Below are 23,551 nucleotides of genomic sequence, written 5' to 3'. Positions count from 1 at the left end.
TTATTGCTGCCAAAGGAGGGTCAACCAGTTATTAAATCCAAGGGTTCACATACATTTCCAACCCTCCACTGTGAATGTTTACACCGTGTGTTCAATAAAGACATTAAAATGTATACTTTTTTGTGTTAGTATTAGTATTAGTTTAAGAAGAATGTGTATTGTTGTGACCTAGATGAAGATCAGATCAAATTGTATTACCAATTTATGCAGAAATCCAGGTATTTCCAAATGATTCACATAGTTTTTTTGACACTGTATTTTAAATGTAATTTAACAAGGCAAGTCATTTAAGAAAAAAATATTATTTTACAATAAGTCCCTATTGCCGGTTGTGATTCAGTCTGGATTGGAACCAGGGTGTCTGTAGTGACATCTGAAGCATGGAGATGCAATGCCTTAGACCGCTGCGCCACTCAAGGAGCCCACGAGGGTCAGAGTTAGAAAGTCTAAGCCTTACAGTCCTGTTTCTCAGACTCTGCTAGTATTTGAATCGTATGTATTTGTTCATGCCTTTTGAAGTTGAGATGATTCTACACATACCGTACATACAGACCTGTACTCTTGGACAAGCAGATAGTAGTGCTTGGTAGTGCTTGTTGCAGGTGAACAGATTGAAACAGCCACAAACATTACAGAAAGGTAGAACAGATCTCCCTAATGAACAGGACCCAGCAGGTGTCCCCCAATAATCCTTTCATAAGTATATATATATATATATATATATATATATATATAAGTATATATATGTATATGTACCTGTCTACAATTAACAATATCACCATAATGTATTAACATAAAATGATATATCATACATGTTCCTATACATATTTCTACAGGCTTTCTAAAGTGTTGGAATGTCCAGTTTTGTTCTGAAGGTACTTGTCATTGGAGAGTCACCTGGCTGCAGTTTGAGCTGTAGCCACTAGAGGGGGATAGTGCCTCTTCCTTGTGCTGAGAGGACTGCTCTTCTTCTGTCTTTCCAGAGAGGAAGCTGGGGAAGGTCTGTGCTCGGGTCATCAGGGTCATCGTCAGGCTAGTACCTGGAAACAACAGAAGGCCCGTGGTGAGGAAGAGGACCGTCTCTCTGGCTATACTACATCCCGATGTCCATAATGGTACATACCACAGGAGGTTGGTGGCACCTTAATTGGGGAGGACAGGCTCGTGGTAATGGCTGGAGAGGAAGGGGTGGAATGGTATCAGATACGTCAAACACATGGTTTCCATGGTTTCTATGTTTTTGATGACATTCTATTGGTTCCTTTCCAGCAATTGCTATGAGCCGTCCTCCCCTCAACAGCCTCCTGTGGTACATACTTTACGTCGTTTCATTCTACAAACAGCTAACTCTAGTCAAAACAGAGCCAATAGATGTTTCCTTGGAGTGCATAAGCTTGTCCCAAGCCTTGCTATTCAAGGAGACATGGGATGGGAGCCCGGTAAAATAAAGCAGAAGGGTCAAATGTTTATGGAATTGTCTTATCGATATGCAAGAGGACAGAATAATAAATACTATTTCAACTGGGATAAAACACACAACTACCCCTGGACAAAGGAACACAATTACATATTTAAGGAAGCTGATCTAGAAAACATATTTAGATACCAGTTACGAGGCAATGTCAATCAAACACAACTTAACCCTTATCTACAAAGACAAAATGGTTCAACTGATATATGGCTAAAACAAAAACACAGAACTTACAACGAGATGAAAAACAGCTATGATCCAGAACCCTATGTCACATGTCACCTAACAACAAATGTAATGGTCCTTGTTGATAACCGAGATACTGCCTCTGGCTATTGAAGTGGGCATGTTCAATGTCATAGATGAAGATGAGCGGCTATGTGCTGTCTGTGATTTAGGGGAGATAGAGAAGGAACTGCACTTTGTATATCTGACTGTCCTTTATATGTTGATTTAAGAGTGTCCTTGTTTGAGAAAATGCGACAACAGAAACCAGAACTATTCTGGAGTACTGATGAAGAACAACTTGAATGGCTATTCAGAACATAAATATTCCTGGTTGCAATTTTTATTTCCAAAGCTTGGATGACGAGACACGATAGGTTGTATAACTTAAAGGTATTTGTTTTGGGTTTTAATCATTTAGCATTTCAGTAGGAGTGCAAATGTGTATCACAGGCGGCTGTTGGGACCTTAATTGGGGAGGATGGGCTTGTGGTAATGGCTGGAGAGGAATCTGTGGAATGGTATCAAATACACCAGATTTTCCATTTCCATGTGGTTGATACCATTCCATTTACTCCATTCCAGACATTATGATGAGCCGTCTTCCCCTCAGCAGCCTCCTGTGACGTGTATGCATGTAATTACATACTGTACGTAGGTATGGTACTAGGTGCGTACTTACGTACGTATGTAGGTAGGTAGATAGGTACATGCTAGGTAGGTAGGTATGTACCACAGGAGATTGTTGGAACCTTAATTGGGGAGAACAGGCTCGTGGTAATGACTGGAGCGGAATGAACGGAATGGTATCAAGTAGATCAAACAGGTGTTTTCTATGGTTTCCATGGTTTCCAAGTGTTTGATGACATTCCATTTAAGCCGTTCCGGCCATTATTACGAGCCGCCATCCCCTTCAGCAGCCTACTGCGATGTACAGTTCCCAGTGTTTGCTTTGTTGTACTGTACAGTCCTAAACATTTAACATGTTTCTCTGCACCGCAAAACAACCTCAGTAAAAACTCCTCTCTTTCTTAATTCAAATGAATTGTCAAAATTGCTTCACGCTTCCTGTAATTGAATATCTGTGGAAACAGGGATGTAAATAGATACTGGTGTTCAGGAGTTCTATACTGCAATTATTCTATACTTCAGGTGTTCTTTACTGCAGGAGTTCTATACTGCAGCTATTCTATACTGCAGGTGTTCTATACTGCAGGAGTTCTATACTGCAGCTATTCTATACTGCAGGTGTTCTATACTGCAGGTGTTCTATACTGCAGTTATTCTATACTGCAGTTATTCTATACTGCAGGTGTTCTATACTGCAGGTGTTCTATACTGCAGTTATTCTATACTGCAGGTGATCTCCACTGCAGGTGTTCCATACTGCAGTTATTCTATACTGCAGGTGTTCTTTACTGCAGGTGTTCTATACTGCAGGTGTTCTATACTGTAGGAGTTCTATACTGTAGGTGTTCTATACTGCAGGTGTTCTATACTGCAGGTGTTCTATACTGCAGGTGTTCTATACTACAGGTGTTCCATACTGCAGTTATTCTATACTGCAGGTGTTCTTTACTGCAGGTGTTCTATACTGCAGGTGTTCTATACTGTAGGAGTTCTATACTGTAGGAGTTCTATACTGCAGGTGTTCTTTACTGTAGGTGTTCTTTACTGCAGGTGTTCTATACTGTAGGAGTTCTATACTGTAGGTGTTCTATACTGCAGGTGTTCTTTACTGCAGGTGTTCTATACTGCAGGTGTTCTATACTGTAGGAGTTCTATACTGTAGGTGTTCTATACTGCAGGTGTTCTATACTGCAGGTGTTCTATACTGCAGGTGTTCTATACTACAGGTGTTCCATACTGCAGTTATTCAATACTGCAGGTGTTCTTTACTGCAGGTGTTCTATACTGCAGGTGTTCTATACTGTAGGAGTTCTATACTGTAGGTGTTCTATACTGCAGGTGTTCTATACTGCAGGTGTTCTATACTGCAGGTGTTCTATACTGTAGGAGTTCTATACTGTAGGTGTTCTATACTGCAGGTGTTCTATACTGCAGGTGTTCTATACTGCAGGTGTTCTTTACTGTAGGAGTTCTATACTGCAGGTGTTCTTTACTGTAGGAGTTCTATACTGCAGGTGTTCTATACTGTAGGTGTTCTATACTGCAGTTATTCTATACTGCAGGTGTTCTTTACTGTAGGAGTTCTATACTGCAGGTGTTCTTTACTGTAGGAGTTCTATACTGCAGGTGTTCTATACTGTAGGTGTTCTATACTGCAGTTATTCTATACTGCAGGTGTTCTTTACTGCAGGTGTTCTATACTGCAGGTGTTCTATACTGTAGGAGTTCTATACTGTAGGTGTTCTATACTGCAGGTGTTCTATACTGTAGGTGTTCTATACTGCAGTTATTCTATACTGCAGGTGTTCTTTACTGCAGGTGTTCTATACTGCAGGTGTTCTATACTGTAGGAGTTCTATACTGTAGGTGTTCTATACTGCAGGTGTTCTTTACTGTAGGTGTTCTATACTGCAGGTGTTCTATACTGTAGGAGTTCTATACTGCAGGTGTTCTATACTGCAGGTGTTCTTTACTGCAGGTGTTCTATACTGTAGGTGTTCTATACTGCAGTTATTCTATACTGCAGGTGTTCTTTACTGCAGGTGTTCTATACTGCAGGTGTTCTATACTGTAGGAGTTCTATACTGTAGGTGTTCTATACTGCAGGTGTTCTATACTGTAGGTGTTCTATACTGCAGTTATTCTATACTGCAGGTGTTCTTTACTGCAGGTGTTCTATACTGCAGGTGTTCTATACTGTAGGAGTTCTATACTGTAGGTGTTCTTTACTGTAGGAGTTCTATACTGCAGGTGTTCTTTACTGTAGGAGTTCTATACTGCAGGTGTTCTATACTGCAGGTGTTCTTTACTGCAGGTGTTCTATACTGTAGGTGTTCTATACTGCAGTTATTCTATACTGCAGGTGTTCTATACTGCAGGTGTTCTTTACTGCAGGTGTTCTTTACTGCAGGTGTTCTATACTGCAGGTGTTCTATACTGTAGGAGTTCTATACTGTAGGTGTTCTTTACTGTAGGAGTTCTATACTGCAGGTGTTCTTTACTGTAGGAGTTCTATACTGCAGTTATTCTATATTGCAGGTGTTCTTTACTGCAGGTGTTCTATACTGTAGGTGTTCTATACTGCAGTTATTCTATACTGCAGGTGTTCTTTACTGCAGGTGTTCTATACTGTAGGAGTTCTATACTGTAGGTGTTCTTTACTGTAGGAGTTCTATACTGCAGGTGTTCTTTACTGTAGGAGTTCTATACTGCAGGTGTTCTTTACTGTAGGAGTTCTATACTGCAGGTGTTCTATACTGTAGGAGTTCTATACTGCAGGTGTTCTATACTGTAGGTGTTCTATACTGCAGTTATTCTATACTGCAGGTGTTCTTTACTGCAGGTGTTCTATACTGTAGGTGTTCTATACTGTAGGAGTTCTATACTGCAGGTGTTCTTTACTGTAGGAGTTCTATACTGCAGGTGTTCTATACTGTAGGAGTTCTATACTGCAGGTGTTCTATACTGTAGGTGTTCTATACTGCAGTTATTCTATACTGCAGGTGTTCTTTACTGCAGGTGTTCTATACTGTAGGTGTTCTATACTGTAGGAGTTCTATACTGCAGGTGTTCTATACTGTAGGTGTTCTATACTGCAGTTATTCTATACTGCAGGTGTTCTTTACTGCAGGTGTTCTATACTGCAGGTGTTCTATACTGTAGGAGTTCTATACTGTAGGTGTTCTATACTGCAGGTGTTCTTTACTGTAGGAGTTCTATACTGCAGGTGTTCTATACTGTAGGAGTTCTATACTGCAGGTGTTCTATACTGTAGGAGTTCTTTACTGCAGGTGTTCTATACTGTAGGTGTTCTATACTGTAGGTGTTCTATACTGCAGGTGTTCTATACTGCAGGTGTTCTATACTGTAGGTGTTCTATACTGTAGGTGTTCTATACTGTAGGTGTTCTATACTGCAGGTGTTCTATACTGCAGGTGTTCTATACTGTAGGAGTTCTATACTGCAGGTGTTCTATACTGTAGGAGTTCTTTACTGCAGGTGTTCTATACTGTAGGTGTTCTATACTGCAGGTGTTCTATACTGCAGGTGTTCTATACTGTAGGTGTTCTATACTGTAGGTGTTCTATACTGCAGGTGTTCTATACTGCAGGTGTTCTATACTGTAGGTGTTCTATACTGTAGGTGTTCTATACTGCAGGTGTTCTTTACTGCAGGTGTTCTATGGTGCAGGTGTTCTAAACTGCAGGTGTTCTTTACTGCAGGTGTTCTTTACTGCAGGTGTTCTATGGTGCAGGTGTTCTATACTGCAGGTGTTCTATACTGTAGGTGTTCTATACTGTAGGAGTTCTATACTGCAGGTGTTCTATACTGCAGGTGTTCTATACTGTAGGTGTTCTATACTGTAGGTGTTCTATACTGCAGGTGTTCTTTACTGCAGGTGTTCTATGGTGCAGGTGTTCTTTACTGCAGGTGTTCTATACTGCAGGTGTTCTATACTGTAGGTGTTCTATAATGTAGGTGTTCTATACTGCAGGTGTTCTTTACTGCAGGTGTTCTATGGTGCAGGTGTTCTAAACTGCAGGTGTTCTATGGTGCAGGTGTTCTTTACTGCAGGTGTTCTATACTGCAGGTGTTCTATACTGTAGGTGTTCTATACTGCAGGAGTTCTATACTGCAGGTGTTCTTTACTGCAGGTGTTCTATACTGCAGGTGTTCTATACTGCAGTTATTCTATACTGCAGGTGTTCTATACTGCAGGTGTTCTATACTGCAGGTGTTCTATACTGCAGGTGTTCTTTACTGCAGGTGTTCTTTACTGCAGGTATTCTATACTGCAGGTGTTCTATACTGCAGGTGTTCTATACTTTAGGTGTTCTACACTGCAGGTGTTCTATACTGCAGGTGTTCTATACTGCAGGTGTTCTTTACTGCAGGTGTTCTATACTGCAGGTGTTCTATACTGCAGGTGTTCTATACTGCAGGTGTTCTTTACTGCAGGTGTTCTATACTGCAGGTGTTCTTTACTGCAGGTGTTCTATACTGCAGGTGTTCTATACTTTAGGTGTTCTACACTGCAGGTGTTCTATACTGCAGGTGTTCTATACTGCAGGTGTTCTATACTGCAGGTGTTCTTTACTGCAGGTGTTCTTTACTGCAGGTATTCTATACTGCAGGTGTTCTATACTGCAGGTGTTCTATACTGCAGGTGTTCTATACTGCAGGTGTTCTTTACTGCAGGTGTTCTTTACTGCAGGTGTTCTATACTGCAGGTGTTCTATACTGCAGGTGTTCTATACTGCAGGTGTTCTTTACTGCAGGTGTTCTTTACTGCAGGTATTCTATACTGCAGGTGTTCTATACTGCAGGTGTTCTTTACTGCAGGTATTCTATACTGCAGGTATTCTATACTGCAGGTGTTCTATACTGCAGGTGTTCTTTACTGCAGGTGTTCTTTACTGCAGGTATTCTATACTGTAGGTGTTCTACACTGCAGGTGTTCTATACTGCAGGTGTTCTTTACTGCAGGTGTTCTATACTGCAGGTGTTCTATACTGCAGGTGTTCTATACTGCAGGAGTTCTATACTGTAGGTGTTCTATACTGCAGGTGTTCTATACTGCAAGAGTTCTATACTGTAGGTGTTCTTTACTGCAGGAGTTCTATACTGTAGGTGTTCTATAATGTAGGTGTTCTATACTGCAGGAGTTCTACACTGCAGGTGTTCTATAATGTAGGTGTTCTATACTGCAGGAGTTCTATACTGCAGGTGTTCTATACTGCAGGAGTTCTATACTGTAGCTGTTCTATAATGTAGGTGTTCTATACTGCAGGTGTTCTACACTGCAGGTGTTCTATAATGTAGGTGTTCTATACTGTAGGTGTTCTATACTGCAGGTGTTCTATACTGCAGGAGTTCTATACTGCGGGTGTTCTACACTGCAGGTGTTCTATAATGTAGGTGTTCTACACTGCAGGTGTTCTATGGTGCAGGTGTTCTATAATGTAGGTGTTCTACAATGCAGGTGTTCTAAACTGCAGGTGTTCTATGGTGCAGGTATTCTAAACTGCAGGTGTTCTATGGTGAAGGTATTCTAAACTGCAGGTGTTCTATGGTGCAGGTGTTCTATGGTGCCGGTATTCTAAACTGCAGGTGTTCTATGGTGCAGGTATTCTAAATTGCAGGTGTTCTATGGTGCAGGTATTCTAAACTGCAGGTGTTCTATGGTGCAGGTGTTTTATGGTGCAGGTATTCTAAACTGCAGGTGTTCTATGGTGCAGGTGTTCTATGGTGCAGGTATTCTAAACTGCAGGTGTTCTATGGTGCAGGTGTTCTATGGTGCAGGTATTCTAAACTGCAGGTGTTCTATGGTGCAGGTATTCTAAACTGCAGGTGTTCTATGGTGCAGGTATTCTAAACTGCAGGTGTTCTATGGTGCAGGTGTTCTATGGTGCAGGTATTCTAAACTGCAGGTGTTCTATGGTGTAGGTTTGTCCATTTTTACATCAAATACAGTATGTGTTATACACAGAGGCCTCCAGCTGATCCTATCTGGTCTTGTCCAGCTGTGGCTGGATCCTATAAGGAGGGTGTTGGCTGTGTGGTCACTGGTCTAGTCCAGCTGTGGCTGGATCTATCTGGAGGGTGTTGGCTGGGTGGTCACTCGTCTGGTCCAGCTGTGGCTGGATCCTATCTGGAGGGTGTTGGCTGGATGGTCACTTGTCTGGTCCAGCTGTGGCTGGATCTATCTGGAGGGTGTTGGCTGGGTGGTCACTGGTCTGTGTCTGCCTGTGTGTCTGCCTTTGTGTCTGTCTGCTTGTCTGTCTGTCTGCCTACCAGTGACTCTTCCACATATACCATGGGCGTGGAAGCAGGGGCAGAGAGAGGATGAGGACTATTTGATTACAGAGGGATCTAAAGGGGGGTGGGGAAAGAGAGAGAAACAAGCCAGTGTGATGTGAAGCCAATCACAGCAGTTTCATACAGAACAGGTGGAGTGAGTCACACACACAAGTCAAATGATCCACTTCAAAATGTTCCCAGTACAGATCCTCCACTGTTCACTCCTATCGTCACTTTTGAAAATCACTGAGACGGAAACAGGGGAAAAGAGGGACTCTTTTTTTCTCCTTATTAGATTTGTGAAACAGCCGGAGTGCAGCCAACAACAGCCCTCTCTTCTGTCTCTGCCAAGAGAATCCCTTTCTCTACCCACCTCAATGTAGGCTGGAAAGTGACAGTCCGGCTCACAGAGAAAATACAACGGATCTGATCATCTGCTGGACCATAAACAGCAGGGTTCGTGTGACTGAGAGCATGGGTGGGTTTGTGTGACTGAGGGTGTGGGTGGGTTCGTGTGACTGAGGGTGTGGGTGGGTTCGTGTGACTGAGAGCATGGGTGGGTTTGTGTGACTGAGGGTGTGGGTGGGTTTGTGTGACTGAGAGCATGGGTGGGTTTGTGTGACTGAGGGCGTGGGTGGGTTCGTGTGACTGAGAGCATGGGTGGGTTTGTGTGACTGAGGGTGTGGGTGGGTTTGTGTGACTGAGGGCATGGGTGGGTTTGTGTGACTGAGGGCGTGGGTGGGTTTGTGTGACTGAGGGTGTGGGTGGGTTTGTGTGACTGAGGGCGTGGGTGGGTTTGTGTGACTGAGGGTGTGGGTGGGTTTGTGTGACTGAGGGCGTGGGTGGGTTTGTGTGACTGAGAGCATGGGTGGGTTTGTGTGACTGAGGGTGTGGGTGGGTTTGTGTGACTGAGAGCATGGGTGGGTTTGTGTGACTGAGGGCGTGGGTGGGTTCGTGTGACTGAGAGCATGGGTGGGTTTGTGTGACTGAGGGTGTGGGTGGGTTTGTGTGACTGAGGGCATGGGTGGGTTTGTGTGACTGAGGGTGTGGGTGGGTTTGTGTGACTGAGGGCATGGGTGGGTTTGTGTGACTGAGGGTGTGGGTGGGTTTGTGTGACTGAGGGTGTGGGTGGGTTTGTGTGACTGAGGGCGTGGGTGGGTTTGTGTGACTGAGGGTGTGGGTGGGTTTGTGTGACTGAGGGCGTGGGTGGGTTTGTGTGACTGAGAGCATGGGTGGGTTTGTGTGACTGAGGGTGTGCGTGGGTTTGTGTGACTGAGAGCGTGGGTGGGTTTGTGTGACTGAGGGCGTGGGTGGGTTCGTGTGACTGAGAGCATGGGTGGGTTTGTGTGACTGAGGGTGTGGGTGGGTTTGTGTGACTGAGAGCGTGGGTGGGTTTGTGTGACTGAGGGCGTGGGTGGGTTCGTGTGACTGAGAGCATGGGTGGGTTTGTGTGACTGAGGGTGTGGGTGGGTTTGTGTGACTGAGGGCATGGGTGGGTTTGTGTGACTGAGGGCGTGGGTGGGTTTGTGTGACTGAGGGCATGGGTGGGTTTGTGTGACTGAGGGTGTGGGTGGGTTTGTGTGACTGAGGGTTTGGGTGGGTTTGTGTGACTGAGGGTGTGGGTGGGTTTGTGTGACTGAGGGTGTGGGTGGGTTTGTGTGACTGAGGGCGTGGGTGGGTTTGTGTGACTGAGGGTGTGGGTGGGTTTGTGTGACTGAGGGCATGGGTGGGTTTGTGTGACTGAGGGCATGGGTGGGTTTGTGTGACTGAGGGCGTGGGTGGGTTTGTGTGACTGAGGGCGTGGGTGGGTTTGTGTGTCTGAGGGCGTGGGTGGGTTTGTGTGACTGAGGGTGTGGGTGGGTTTGTGTGACTGAGGGTGTGGGTGGGTTTGTGTGACTGAGGGCGTGGGTGGGTTTGTGTGACTGAGGGCGTGGGTGGGTTTGTGTGACTGAGGGTGTGGGTGGGTTTGTGTGACTGAGGGCGTGGGTGGGTTTGTGTGACTGAGGGCGTGGGTGGGTTTGTGTGACTGAGGGCGTGGGTGGGTTTGTGTGACTGAGGGCGTGGGTGGGTTTGTGTGACTGAGGGCGTGGGTGGGTTTGTGTGACTGACGGCGTGGGTGGGTTTGTGTGACTGAGGGCGTGGGTGGGTTTGTGTGACTGAGGGTGTGGGTGGGTTTGTGTGACTGAGGGCATTGGTGGGTTTGTGTGACTGAGGGTGTGGGTGGGTTTGTGTGACTGAGGGCGTGGGTGGGTTTGTGTGACTGAGGGTGTGGGTGGGTTTGTGTGACTGAGGGCGTGGGTGGGTTTGTGTGACTGAGGGCGTGGGTGGGTTTGTGTGACTGGGGGTGTGGGTGGGTTTGTGTGACTGAGGGCGTGGGTGGGTTTGTGTGACTGAGGGCGTGTGTGGGTTTGTGTGACTGAGGGCGTGGGTGGGTTTGTGTGACTGAGGGCGTGGGTGGGTTTGTGTGACTGAGGGCGTGGGTGGGTTTGTGTGACTGAGGGTGTGGGTGGGTTTGTGTGACTGAGGGCGTGGGTGGGTTTGTGTGACTGAGGGCGTGGGTGGGTTTGTGTGACTGAGGGTGTGGGTGGGTTTGTGTGACTGAGGGTGTGGGTGGGTTTGTGTGACTGAGAGCATGGGTTGGCTTGTGTGACTGATGGTGTGGGTGGGTTTGTTTGACTGATGGCGTGGGTGGGTTTGTGTGACTGAGGGCATGGGTGGGTTTGTGTGACTGAGGGCGTGGGTGGGTTTGTGTGACTGAGGGCGTGGGTGGGCTTGTGTGACTGAGGGCGTGGGTGGGCTTGTGTGACTGAGGGCGTGGGTGGGTTTGTGTGACTGAGGGCGTGGGTGGGCTTGTGTGACTGAGGGCGTGGGTGGGCTTGTGTGACTGCGTAACTCTACACAGACAGACAGACAGACCATGGACCGTAGCACCTCCCCTACTCTCCCCCAGTCTGTGAGAAACATACTGTGATTTGTCAGAGCCTTTTCATTACAAGGGAAGGTCATGTCATCCTATCTTGCCTGGTGGCAGCTGCTGGTTTGGTGGGTTGGTGGGGTGGCAGCTGCTGGGGTGTTGGGATGGTACACAGGGAGGACAAGGGGGCAGAGAGAGAGAGAGAGAGAGAGAGAGAGAGAGAGAGAGAGAGAGAGAGAGAGAGAGAGAGAGAGAGAGAGAGAGAGAGAGAGAGAGAGAGAGAGAGAGGGAGAGAGAGAGAGAGAGGGAGAGAGAGAGAGACAGAGAGACAGAGAGAGAGAGAGAGAGAGAGAGAGAGAGAGAGATGGAGAGAGAGAGAGAGAGAGAGAGAGAGAGAGAGAGAGAGAGAGAGAGAGAGAGAGAGAGAGAGAGAGAGAGAGAGAGACGGCTGGCGATGAGATTACAATAGTGCTGCATAAAGACATCCTAACAGTGCAGTACATGTATTATCTGCAAGTGATCCCGTATATAATCTATGCCTGTTGCAACAGAGATAGTTCTATCATCATATTCTCTCTCCTATCATCATGCCTTGTCCTTACAGAGAAGAGATACAGACACTGAAGCATTCCTCCATGTACAGAAGAAACACACGACCCTTCTGTACCTGGTCATCCCCTGCTGACCTCCTTGTTACACCGCTGCCACTAGGTACCTTCCCAAAAGACTGTGCTGCTATAAGACTAGACTGTCTCCTTAAACCAATATAGATGGTACTAGTCTAGACACTCTCCTTATACCAACATAGATGAGACTAGTCTAGTCTGTCTCCTTAAACCAACATAGATGGTACTAGTTTAGACTGTCTCCTTAAACCAATATAGATGGTACTAGTCTAGACACTCTCCTTATACCAACATAGATGAGACTAGTCTAGTCTGTCTCCTTAAACCAACATAGATGGTACTAGTTTAGACTGTCTCCTTAAACCAATATAGATGAGACTAGTCTAGACACTCTCCTTATACCAACATAGATGAGACTAGTCTAGTCTGTCTCCTTAAACCAACATAGATGGTACTAGTTTAGACTGTCTCCTTAAACCAATATAGATGAGACTAGTCTAGACACTCTCCTTATACCAACATAGATGAGACTAGTCTAGTCTGTCTCCTTAAACCAATATAGATGGTACTAGTCTAGACTGTCTCCTTAAACCAATATAGATGAGACTAGTCTAGACTGTCTCCATAAACCAATATAGATGGTACTAGTCTAGACTGTCTCCTTAAACCAATATAGATGGTACTAGTCTAGACTGTCTCCTTAAAAACCAATATAGATGGTACTAGTCTAGACACTCTCCTTATACCAACATAGATGAGACTAGTCTAGTCTGTCTCCTTAAACCAACATAGATGGTACTAGTTTAGACTGTCTCCTTAAACCAATATAGATGGTACTAGTCTAGACACTCTCCTTATACCAACATAGATGAGACTAGTCTAGTCTGTCTCCTTAAACCAACATAGATGGTACTAGTTTAGACTGTCTCCTTAAACCAATATAGATGAGACTAGTCTAGACACTCTCCTTATACCAACATAGATGAGACTAGTCTAGTCTGTCTCCTTAAACCAATATAGATGGTACTAGTCTAGACTGTCTCCTTAAACCAATATAGATGAGACTAGTCTAGACTGTCTCCATAAACCAATATAGATGGTACTAGTCTAGACTGTCTCCTTAAACCAATATAGATGGTACTAGTCTAGACTGTCTCCTTAAACCAATATAGATGGTACTAGTCTAGACTGTCTCCTTAAAAACCAATATAGATGGTACTAGTCTAGACTGTCTCCTTAAAAACCAATATAGATGGTACTAGTCTAGACTGTCTCCTTAAACCAATATAGATGGTACTAGTCTAGACTGTCTCCTTAAAACAATATAGATGGTACTAGTCTAGTCTCTCTCCTTAAACCAATATAGATGAGACTAGTCTAGACTGTCTCCTTAAAAACCAATATAGATGGTACTAGTCTAGTCTCTCTCCTTAAACCAATATAGATGGTACTAGTCTAGACTGTCTCCTTAAACCAATATAGATGATACTAGTCTAGTCTGGCTCCTTAAACCAATATAGATGGTACTAGTTTAGACTGTCTCCTTAAACCAATATAGATGGTACTAGTCTAGTCTGGCTCCTTAAACCAATATAGATGGTACTAGTCTAGACTGTCTCCTTAAACCAATATAGATGGTACTAGTCTAGTCTGGCTCCTTAAACCAATATAGATGGTACTAGTTTAGACTGTCTCCTTAAACCAATATAGATGAGACTAGTCTGGTCTGCCTCCTTAAACCAATATAGATGGTACTAGTCTAGTCTGTCTCCTTAAACCAATATAGATGGTACTAGTCTCGTCTCTCTCCTTAAACCAATATAGATGGTAGTAGTCTAGTCTCTCTCCTTAAACCAATATAGATGAGACTAGTCTAGTCTCTCTCCTTAAACCAATATAGATGAGACTAGTCTAGTCTCTCTCCTTAAACCAATATACATGTAGATGAGACTAGTCTAGTCTGTCTCCTTAAAAACCAATATATTCATTGTACTAAGAGAGACAGAGAGAGAGAGAGAGAGAGAGAGAGAGAGAGAGAGAGAGAGAGAGAGAGAGAGAGAGAGAGAGACGCAGAGAGAGAGAGTGACACAGAGAGAGAGAGAGAGAGAAAGAGACAGAGAGAGACAGAGAGAGAGAGAGAGACAGAGAGAGAGAGATGGAGAGAGAGAGAGAGAGAGAGAGAGAGAGAGAGAGAGAGAGAGAGAGATAGAGAGAGATAGAGAGAGAGAGAGAGACGGCTGGTGATGAGATTACAATAGTGCTGCATAAAGACATCCTAACAGTACAGTACATGTATTATCTGCAAGTGATCCCGTATATAATCTATGCCTGTTGCAACAGAGATAGTTCTATCATCATATTCTCTCTCCTATCATCATGCCTTGTTCTTACAGACTTCCTATCCTCCTCTAAGGATCAAATCAGAACACTGCTATTAGAATTGCTAATGTTGCTGCAGATAGGCGGATAACTGTTGAACACTTTGCATTGCAGAGAGGGAGAGTGTGTACGTGGGAGGCAGAACAGGAGCGAAAGACAGACAAAGAGATAGGCAGGGGAAGAGAGAGAGGGAGGCAAGCACCAGGGAGAGAGAAGTAGAAAGCAAGGGGGGGATTGAATGAGAGGGATGAGGAGTGAGAGAAGACAACCAGTGATATAACATAAAGAGAACCAGTTAAACCAGCCATTCCCTTCCAATAGCAGTCGTTGGGGCGTTTCAGACAGTCGTTGGGGCGTTTCAGACAGTCGTTGGGGCGTTTCAAACAGTCGATGGGGCGTTTCAGACAGTCGATGGGGCGTTTCAGACAGTCGTTGGGGCGTTTCAGACAGTCGATGGGGCGTTTCAGACAGTCGTTGGGGCGTTTCAGACAGTCGATGGGGCGTTTTGGGGCGTTTCAGACAGTCGTTGGGGTGTTTTGGGGCGTTTCAGACAGTCGTTGGGGTGTTTTGGGGCGTTTCAGACAGTCGTTGGGGCGTTTCAGACAGTCGATGGGGTGTTTTGGGGCGTTTCAGACAGTCGTTGGGGTGTTTTGGGGCGTTTCAGACAGTCGTTGGGGCGTTTCAGACAGTCGTTGGGGTGTTTTGGGGCGTTTCAGACAGTCGTTGGGGTGTTTTGGGGCGTTTCAGACAGTCGTTGGGGTGTTTTGGGGCGTTTCAGACAGTCGTTGGGGCGTTTCAGACAGTCGTTGGGGCGTTTCAGACAGTCGTTGGGGCGTTTCAGACAGTCGTTGGGGCGTTTCAGACAGTCGTTGGGGCGTTTCAGACAGTCGTTGGGGCGTTTCAGACAGTCGTTGGGGTGTTTTGGGGCGTTTCAGACAGTCGTTGGGGCGTTTCAGACAGTCGTTGGGGCGTTTCAGACAGTCGTTGGGGTGTTTTGGGGCGTTTCAGACAGTCGTTGGGGCGTTTCAGACAGTCGTTGGGGCGTTTCAGACAGTCGTTGGGGTGTTTTGGGGCGTTTCAGACAGTCGTTGGGGTGTTTTGGGGCGTTTCAGACAGTCGTTGGGGTGTTTTGGGGCGTTTCAGACAGTCGTTGGGGCGTTTCAGACAGTCGTTGGGGCGTTTCAGACAGTCGTTGGGGCGTTTCAGACAGTCGTTGGGGCGTTTCAGACAGTCGTTGGGGCGTTTCAGACAGTCGTTGGGGCGTTTCAGACAGTCGATGGGGCGTTTTGGGGCGTTTCAGACAGTCGTTGGGGTGTTTTGGGGCGTTTCAGACAGTCGTTGGGGTGTTTTGGGGCGTTTCAGACAGTCGTTGGGGTGTTTTGGGTCGTTTCAGACAGTCGTTGGGGTGTTTTGGGGCGTTTCAGACAGTCGTTGGGGTGTTTTGGGGCGTTTCAGACAGTCGTTGGGGTGTTTTGGGGCGTTTCAGACAGTCGATGGGGCGTTTCAGACAGTCTGTTGCCTTTAAAACTTAAAGTGCACATTATTTCTATGCTACTACAATCTGGAAAACACAGAGCACCATTATCCTCTTGCAAAATCTGCATACTATTAAAAGGAATGCTGGAACGTTCGTGAGGATATCAATAGCCAGTCATTCTGTCTCATGGTTATTGCTAAGACTTTTACGTGGAGAGGAAGTGTATTTGCGATCTTCTTTGACTAAGGGGGAAGTTGTTTTCTATATATTTACTGATTAAAGTTTCAAGTATATCAGAGAAAAGTAAAATAATAAAAGCTTTAATTGAAGATGAAACATGGTTTTGAGCTAACATATATGCTTTGCACATGTCACCAAAACATGGAATATTGAGCGAAATGTACCATCTCAAAATATGACATATGCCACTTTGTGTTCTTCATTATATTATACAGTAGTGTCAACCTGCCACTTTGTGTTCTTCATTATATTATACAGTAGTGTCAACCTGCCACTTTGTGTTCTTCATTATATTATACAGTAGTGTCAACCTGCCACTTTTGATGTGAACACTCAAACCTGGACTTACCTGTAAAGGTGCATTAATGCCGTGTGTAGCTAAGCTTTACTGATAGGGCTCAAATAAGTGTATGGCTTCTATTCATACAGTTACCCCTGCTACCTTACCTGTACCCATTTCATTTCATTTCCAAGCAAACCAAACTATTCATGAAGTTTCTAACATTCCCTCCCCGCCTAGTGACAAAGTCTAATCGAAACAGAAACCTTCACACACACACACACACACACACACACACACACACACACACACACACACACACACACACACACACACACACACACACACACACACACACACACACACACACACACACACACACACACACACACACACACACACACACACACACACACACACACACACACACACACTAATAAACAAATAAAGCAACTAATTTACTTCTGGTTCTCTGATTAACTGAATGAGAGAGGAAAAATAGATAAACAAACATATTGCGAAGCAACAGAGCTGGATGGGACAAGAAGCAGTGATCCGTCATTATTCCAGGGTGCTTGTGGGTATTTATCACAACCCCACCATGACTCAGTCAATTGAGCATGCTGATTGCAAAATGATCACGGCACAGTGACACACAGGGGGCTAGTCCAACACTTTCCACTCACACCCAAATCAGACCATATTCAGTATTAATATAGTAACTGTACTGTTATTATGAGTGTACAAAACTGAGTGTACAAAACTTTAATATATTCATAATTTTGAGTTGCGCACCCCCCACACCCCACCCTCAATTAGTTGGGGCCTGAACTCTACAAGGTGTCGAAAGAGTTCTACAGGAATGCTGGCCCATGTTGACTGCAATGTTTTCCACAGCTGTGTCAAGTTGACTGGATATCCTTTGAGTGGTGGACCATTCTTGATACACACAGGAAACTGTTGAGCATGAAAAACTCAGCAGCGTTGCAGTTCTCGACACAAACCAGTGTGCCTGGCACCTACTACCATACCCCGTTCAAAGGCACTTAAATATGTGGTCTTTCCCATTCACCCTCTGAATGGCACACACACACAATCCATGTCTCAATTGTCTCAAGGCTTAAACATCCTTCTTTAACCTGTCTCCTCCCCTTCATCTACACTGATTGAAGTGGATTTTACAGGTGACACCATTAAGGGATCATAGCTTTCAACTGGATTCACCTAGTCAGGGGTCTAGTCTGGCCCACAGAGGGTTAGTCTGGTCCACGGAGGGCTAGTCTGGTCCACGGAGGGCTAGTCTGGTCCACAGGGGGCTAGTCTGGTACACAGGGGATTAGTCTGGTCCACATGGGCTAGTCTGGTCCACAGGGGATTAGTCTGGTCCACAGGGGGTTAGTCTGGTTCACAGGGGATTAGTCTGGTCCACAGGGGCTAGTCTGGTCCACAGGGGCTAGTCTGGTCCCCAGGGGATTAGTCAGGTCCACAGGGGGCTAGTCTGGTCCACAGGGGATTAGTCTGGTCCACAGGGGATTAGTCTGGTCCACAGGGGATTAGTCTGGTCCACAGGGGATTAGTCTGGTCCACAGGGGCTAGTCTGGTCCACAGGGGATTAGTCTGGTCCACAGGGGGTTAGTCTGGTCCACAGGGGACTAGTCTGGTCCACAGGGGACTAGTCTGGTCCATAGGAGATTAGTCTGGTCCACAGGGGCTAGTCTGGTCCACAGGGGGTTAGTCTGGTCCACCGGGGCTAGTCTGGTCCACAGGGGATTAGTCTGGTCCACAGGGGGCTAGTCTGGTCCACAGGGGCTAGTCTGGTCCACAGGGGATTAGTCTGGTCCGCAGCGGGTAGTCTGGTCCACATGGGCTAGTCTGGTCCACAGGGGCTAGTCTGGTCCACAGGGGGCTAGTCTGGTCCACAGGGGGTTAGTCTGGTCCACAGGGGCTTAGTCTGGTCCACAGGGGATTAGTCTGGTCCACAGGGGCTAGTCTGGTCCAGAGGGGATTAGTCTGGTCCACAGGGGGTTAGTCTGGTCCACAGGGGACTAGTCTGGTCCATAGGAGATTAGTCTGGTCCACAGGGGGCTAGTCTGGTCCACAGGGGGTTAGTCTGGTCCACCGGGGCTAGTCTGGTCCACAGGGGATTAGTCTGGTCCACAGGGGGCTAGTCTGGTCCACAGGGGCTAGTCTGGTCCACAGGGGATTAGTCTGGTCCGCAGCGGGTAGTCTGGTCCACAGGGGCTAGTCTGGTCCACAGGGGCTAGTCTGGTCCACAGGGGGCTAGTCTGGTCCACAGGGGGTTAGTCTGGTCCACAGGGGCTTAGTCTGGTCCACAGGGGATTAGTCTGGTCCACAGGGGCTAGTCTGGTCCAGAGGGGATTAGTCTGGTCCACAGGAGATAGTCTGGTCCACAGGGGGTTATTCTGGTCCCCTGGGGCTAGTCTGGTCCACAGGGGGTTAGTCTGGTCCACAGGGGCTTAGTCTGGTCCACAGGGGATAGTCTGGTCCACAGGGGGTAGTCTGGTCCACAGGGGCTAGTCTGGTCCACAGGGGATTAGTCTGGTCCACAGGGGTTAGTCTGGTCCACAGGGGGTTAGTCTGGTCCACAGGGGACTAGTCTGGTCCACAGGGGACTAGTCTGGTCCATAGGAGATTAGTCTGGTCCACAGGGGGCTAGTCTGGTCCACAGGGGGTTAGTCTGGTCCACCGGGGCTAGTCTGGTCCACAGGGGATTAGTCTGGTCCACAGGGGGCTAGTCTGGTCCACAGGGGATTAGTCTGGTCCACAGGGGGTTAGTCTGGTCCACAGAGGACTAGTCTGGTCCACAGGGGGTTAGTCTGGTCCACAGAGGGTTAGTCTGGTCCACAGGGGGCTAGTCTGGTCCATAGGGGGTTAGTCTGGTCCACAGGGGGTTAGTCTGGTCCACAGGGGCTAGTCTGGTCCACAGGGGCTAGTCTGGTCCACAGGGGATTAGTCTGGTCCACAGGGGGCTAGTCTGGTCCACAGGTTCTCTCACATCCACTCACACCCAGATCAGCACATACTCAGTTAAAGGAAAAATCCACCCAAAACCGCACATTCCTTTAATTTACAGTGTTAAATAACACTAATATGTGAGAATAATATTTTTGGTGAATAAATATTTCATTTTGGCTTCATATTAAAACTTCTTTGGGATCGGTGTCCTTTCCACGGAACGGTTGAGCTAACGTAGGCTAATGCGATTTGCATGAGGTTGTCAGTAACAAGAACATTTCCCAGGACATTGTAACGCCCGTCGTCGTAAGGAAGAGTGGACCAAAGCGCAGCATGGAAAGTGTTCATGATCTTTATTGTCAAGAATCACTCAAACAAAATTAACGAATACAAAAAAACAAAAGTGAACATTTCCGTCTGTGAGTAAAACAGAACTGATTTAGCAGGCAAAAACCTGAGAAAAATCCATTCAGGAAGTAGTATTTGTTTTTGTAGTTTTCTATTCAATGCCATTACAGTATCCATTGACTTAGGACCCCACTTGCAGTTCCAATGCCTTCCACTAGATGTCAACAGTCTTCAGGCTTGCATTCTTATAAATGAGGGAGTAAGACCAGTCTGAACGAGTGGACCCTAATGTGACGCAGATTTTTTTCAGGCGCATGTGCATTTCTTGTTTACCTTTTATATTGATGACATTATTGTCCGGTTGAAATATTATAGATCATTTAGGCTAAAAACCAACCTGAATATTGAATAAAAACATTGTTTGACATGTTTCTATGAACTTCACGAATACAATTTGATTGTTTTGACTGAGTTTGAGCCTGTGGATTACTGAAGAAAACACGCTAACAAAACTGAGGCTTTTGGGTATAAAGAGACTTCATCGAACAAAAGGAACATTTATTGAGTAAATGAATGTCGTCTGATTGCCACCATATGAAGATCAATGTGCCTCACAGAGTGGAGTCTGACATTCGCAACTTTTCTCCTATACTTTTCAGGAGATGGGAAACCTTGCCCATGCTACGTCAGTGGGCAACGCAGTGCTTTCTGGGTGATTCTGGGACAAGCAGCACTCTCCTTCAAGGACTGAATTGGAGTATATTGGGCGCTACCTAAAAAAAAAACATTAGCACGAATTTCGTCAACAAGAACTAGAACATTACACATTTTTCCCGAGTTATGAGATAACTAACTTGCTATCTGTAATATCGTACAGCTTTGGAATCGTGACATTAGGCACGTTTCTTGACATTTACACTGACTTTGAGAAAGGATTGCGTAACAATTAGCTTAGCAACCGCGTGACACAGCAAGACAAAGTGAACGCGATTGGTCGACAGTCTGCTGGGTGGAGCATTATACCCAGGGGAATCGATAGAATATCACTCAGAGATACACAAAAAAACTATTTAAAAAATCAAAATGGGTGAACCTTTCCTTTAATCTACAGTATTAATATAGTCATAATCATGTAATTAAATGGTTATCATTGGCTTGCTATATTATATGATCATTATGGGCCCACTGAAACACAAGGGGCTGGTGTGTTCCATTTATTCCATCTCACATATCTCACCTCGTTATCTATTACAATACGGTTATTTCACTGCTTTATCACATTATACATTTATCAACTGCAAAGTGAGACCCAGGGAATCTGGTCCAAATCTACTGAAACATTGTGTGTTTGCTTGTATGTGTACGTATGTTTGTGTAGATATGTGTGTGTAGATACGCGTGTGTTGATATGCGTGTGTAGATATGTGTGTGTAGATATGTGTGTGTAGATATGCATGTGTAGTTATGCGTGTGTACTTATCAAATCAAATCAAATTTTATGTGTAGATATGCATGTGTAGATATTCTAAGCAAACAGCTGGAGGCAGGGCTTTCTCCTATAGAGCTCCATTTTTATGGAATGGTCTGCCATTGGTCCTATGATTGAGTGTAGTCTGGCCCAGGAGTGTAAAGGTGAACGGAAAGGCACTGGAGCAACGAACCGCCCTTGCTGTCTCTGCCTGGCCGGTTCCCCTCTATCCACTGGTATTCTCTGCCTCAAACCCTATTACAGGGGCTGAGTCACTGGCTTACTGGTGCTCTTCCATGCCGTCCCTTGGAGGGGTGTGTCACTTGAGTGGGTTGAGTCACTGACATGATCTTCCTGTCCAGGTTGGCGCCCCCCCTTGGGTTCGTGCCATGGGGGAGATCTTTGTGGGCTATACTCGGCCTTGTCTCAGGATAGTAAGTTGGTGGATGAAGATATCCCTCTAGTGTTGTGGGGGCTGTGCTTTGGCAAAGTGGGTGGGGTTTTATCCTGGCTGTTTATCCCTGTCCGGGGCTATCGTTGGAAGGGGCCACAGTGTCTCCCGACCCATCCTGTCTCAGCCTCCAGTATTTATGCTGCAATATTTTATGCGTCGGGGGGCTAGGGTCAGTCTGTTATATCTGGAGTATTTCTCCTATCTTATCCAGTGTCCTGTGTTAATTTAAGTATGCTCTCTCTAATTCTCTCTCTCTCTCTCTCTCTCTCTCTCTCTCTCTCTCTCTCTCTCTCTCTCTCTCTCTCTCTCTCTCTCTCTCTCTCTCTCTCTCTCTCTCTCTCTCTCTCTCTCTCTCTCTCTCTCTCTCTCTCTCTCTCTCTGTCTCTTTCTCTCGGAGGACCTGAGCCATAGGACCATGCCTCAGGACTACCTGGCCTGAAGACTCCTTGCTGTCCGATGTCCAACTGGAGGTGCTGCTGCTCCAGTTTCAACTGTTCTGCCTGTGGCTATGGAAACCTGACCTGTTCACCGGACGTGCTACCTGTCCCAGACATTCAACTCTCTAGAGACAGCAGGAGCGGTAGAGCTACTCTGAATGATCGGCTAAGAAAAGCCAACTGACATTTACTCCTGAGGTGCTGACTTGCTGCACCCTCTACAACCACTGTGCTTATTATTATTTGACCCTGCTGGTAATTTATGAACATTTGAACATCTTGGCCATGTTCTGTTATAATCTCCACCCGGCACAGCCAGAAGAGTACTGGCTACCCCTCAGAGCCTGGTTCCGGCCTTTCTAGGGAGTTTTTCCGAGCCACCGTGCTTCTACACCTGCATTGCTTGCTGTTTGGGGTTTTGGGCTGGGTTTCTGTACAGCACTTTGGGACATCGGCTGATGTAAGAAGGGCTTCATAAATACATTTGATTTGACTAGCTTGTGCGTACCTTGGTAGCTGTAGATGTCTCCAACACTGTTCTGGCGCATTATGTGATGCCAGTAGGCACTGCGAGGCAGGGAGATGGACTTGGTTAACGTTGTCTGGTTGGAGTGTGTCTGAAACAGAGGCAACAACATCTTCCTCAGTACGTGGGCACGTGTCCAAAATGGCACCCGATTTTCAAGAAAGTGTACAGACTCTGGTCAAAAGTAGTGTACTATATAGGGCATAGGGTGCAATTTGGGATCCAACTGTTATCTCTGGGTGTAGTCACCTCAAGGGACAGTTACAGAGGCACAAATATCTTAGCCCCCCCAAAAATGCTAACCTCCCCTGTTATTGTAATGGTGAGAGGTTAGCATGTCTTGGGGATATGATATAAAATGCTAACCTCCCCTGTTATTGTAATGGTGAGAGGTTAGCATGTCTTGGGGGTATGATATAAAATGCTAACCTCCCCTGTTATTGTAATGGTGAGAGGTTAGCATGTCTTGGGGATATGATATAAAATGCTAACCTCCCCTGTTATTGTAATGGTGAGAGGTTAGCATGTCTTGGGGGTATGATATAAAATGCTAACCTCTCCTGTTATTGTAATGGTGAGAGGTTAGCATGTCTTGTAGACGTGTTTAGAAACATATTCTATTGTGATTTACACAATAAAAGTGACTCTAAAAGGACACAATACCTGATTTACCATTCATTTCTGTTAGGCACCAAATAATCTCAAACACAAGCAAAACCAACATCAAATGCAACCAGCAAGTCTGTAGAGTCACAAGCTTAATGTAATCATGGCATGTTAAGAATATGGGACAAAATACA

At 45.7% G+C, this 23,551-nt stretch overlaps 1 protein-coding gene across 1 annotated transcript in view; it reads right to left on the bottom strand.

Annotated features, from left to right (window-relative positions):
- Positions 1-761: 761 nt before the first annotated feature.
- LOC118379365 (docking protein 6-like) overlaps positions 762-23,551 on the bottom strand; it is a 127,281-nt gene continuing 104,491 nt past the window's right edge. The window contains exons 7-8 of the mRNA XM_052500166.1: positions 22,734-22,842; positions 762-1,040 (exon numbers count right to left, since the gene is read on the bottom strand). Of these exons, the coding sequence (XP_052356126.1) occupies positions 883-1,040; positions 22,734-22,842 (267 nt within the window). The 3' untranslated portion in view covers positions 762-882. The remainder of the gene's footprint in view (positions 1,041-22,733; positions 22,843-23,551) is intronic.

The sequence above is a fragment of the Oncorhynchus keta genome, chromosome 4 (genome assembly GCF_023373465.1).
Source record: "Oncorhynchus keta strain PuntledgeMale-10-30-2019 chromosome 4, Oket_V2, whole genome shotgun sequence".
Taxonomy (NCBI): domain Eukaryota; kingdom Metazoa; phylum Chordata; class Actinopteri; order Salmoniformes; family Salmonidae; genus Oncorhynchus; species Oncorhynchus keta.
The sequence above is the reverse complement of the archived record's forward strand: the minus strand, read 5'-3'. Positions and strand labels throughout refer to the sequence as shown.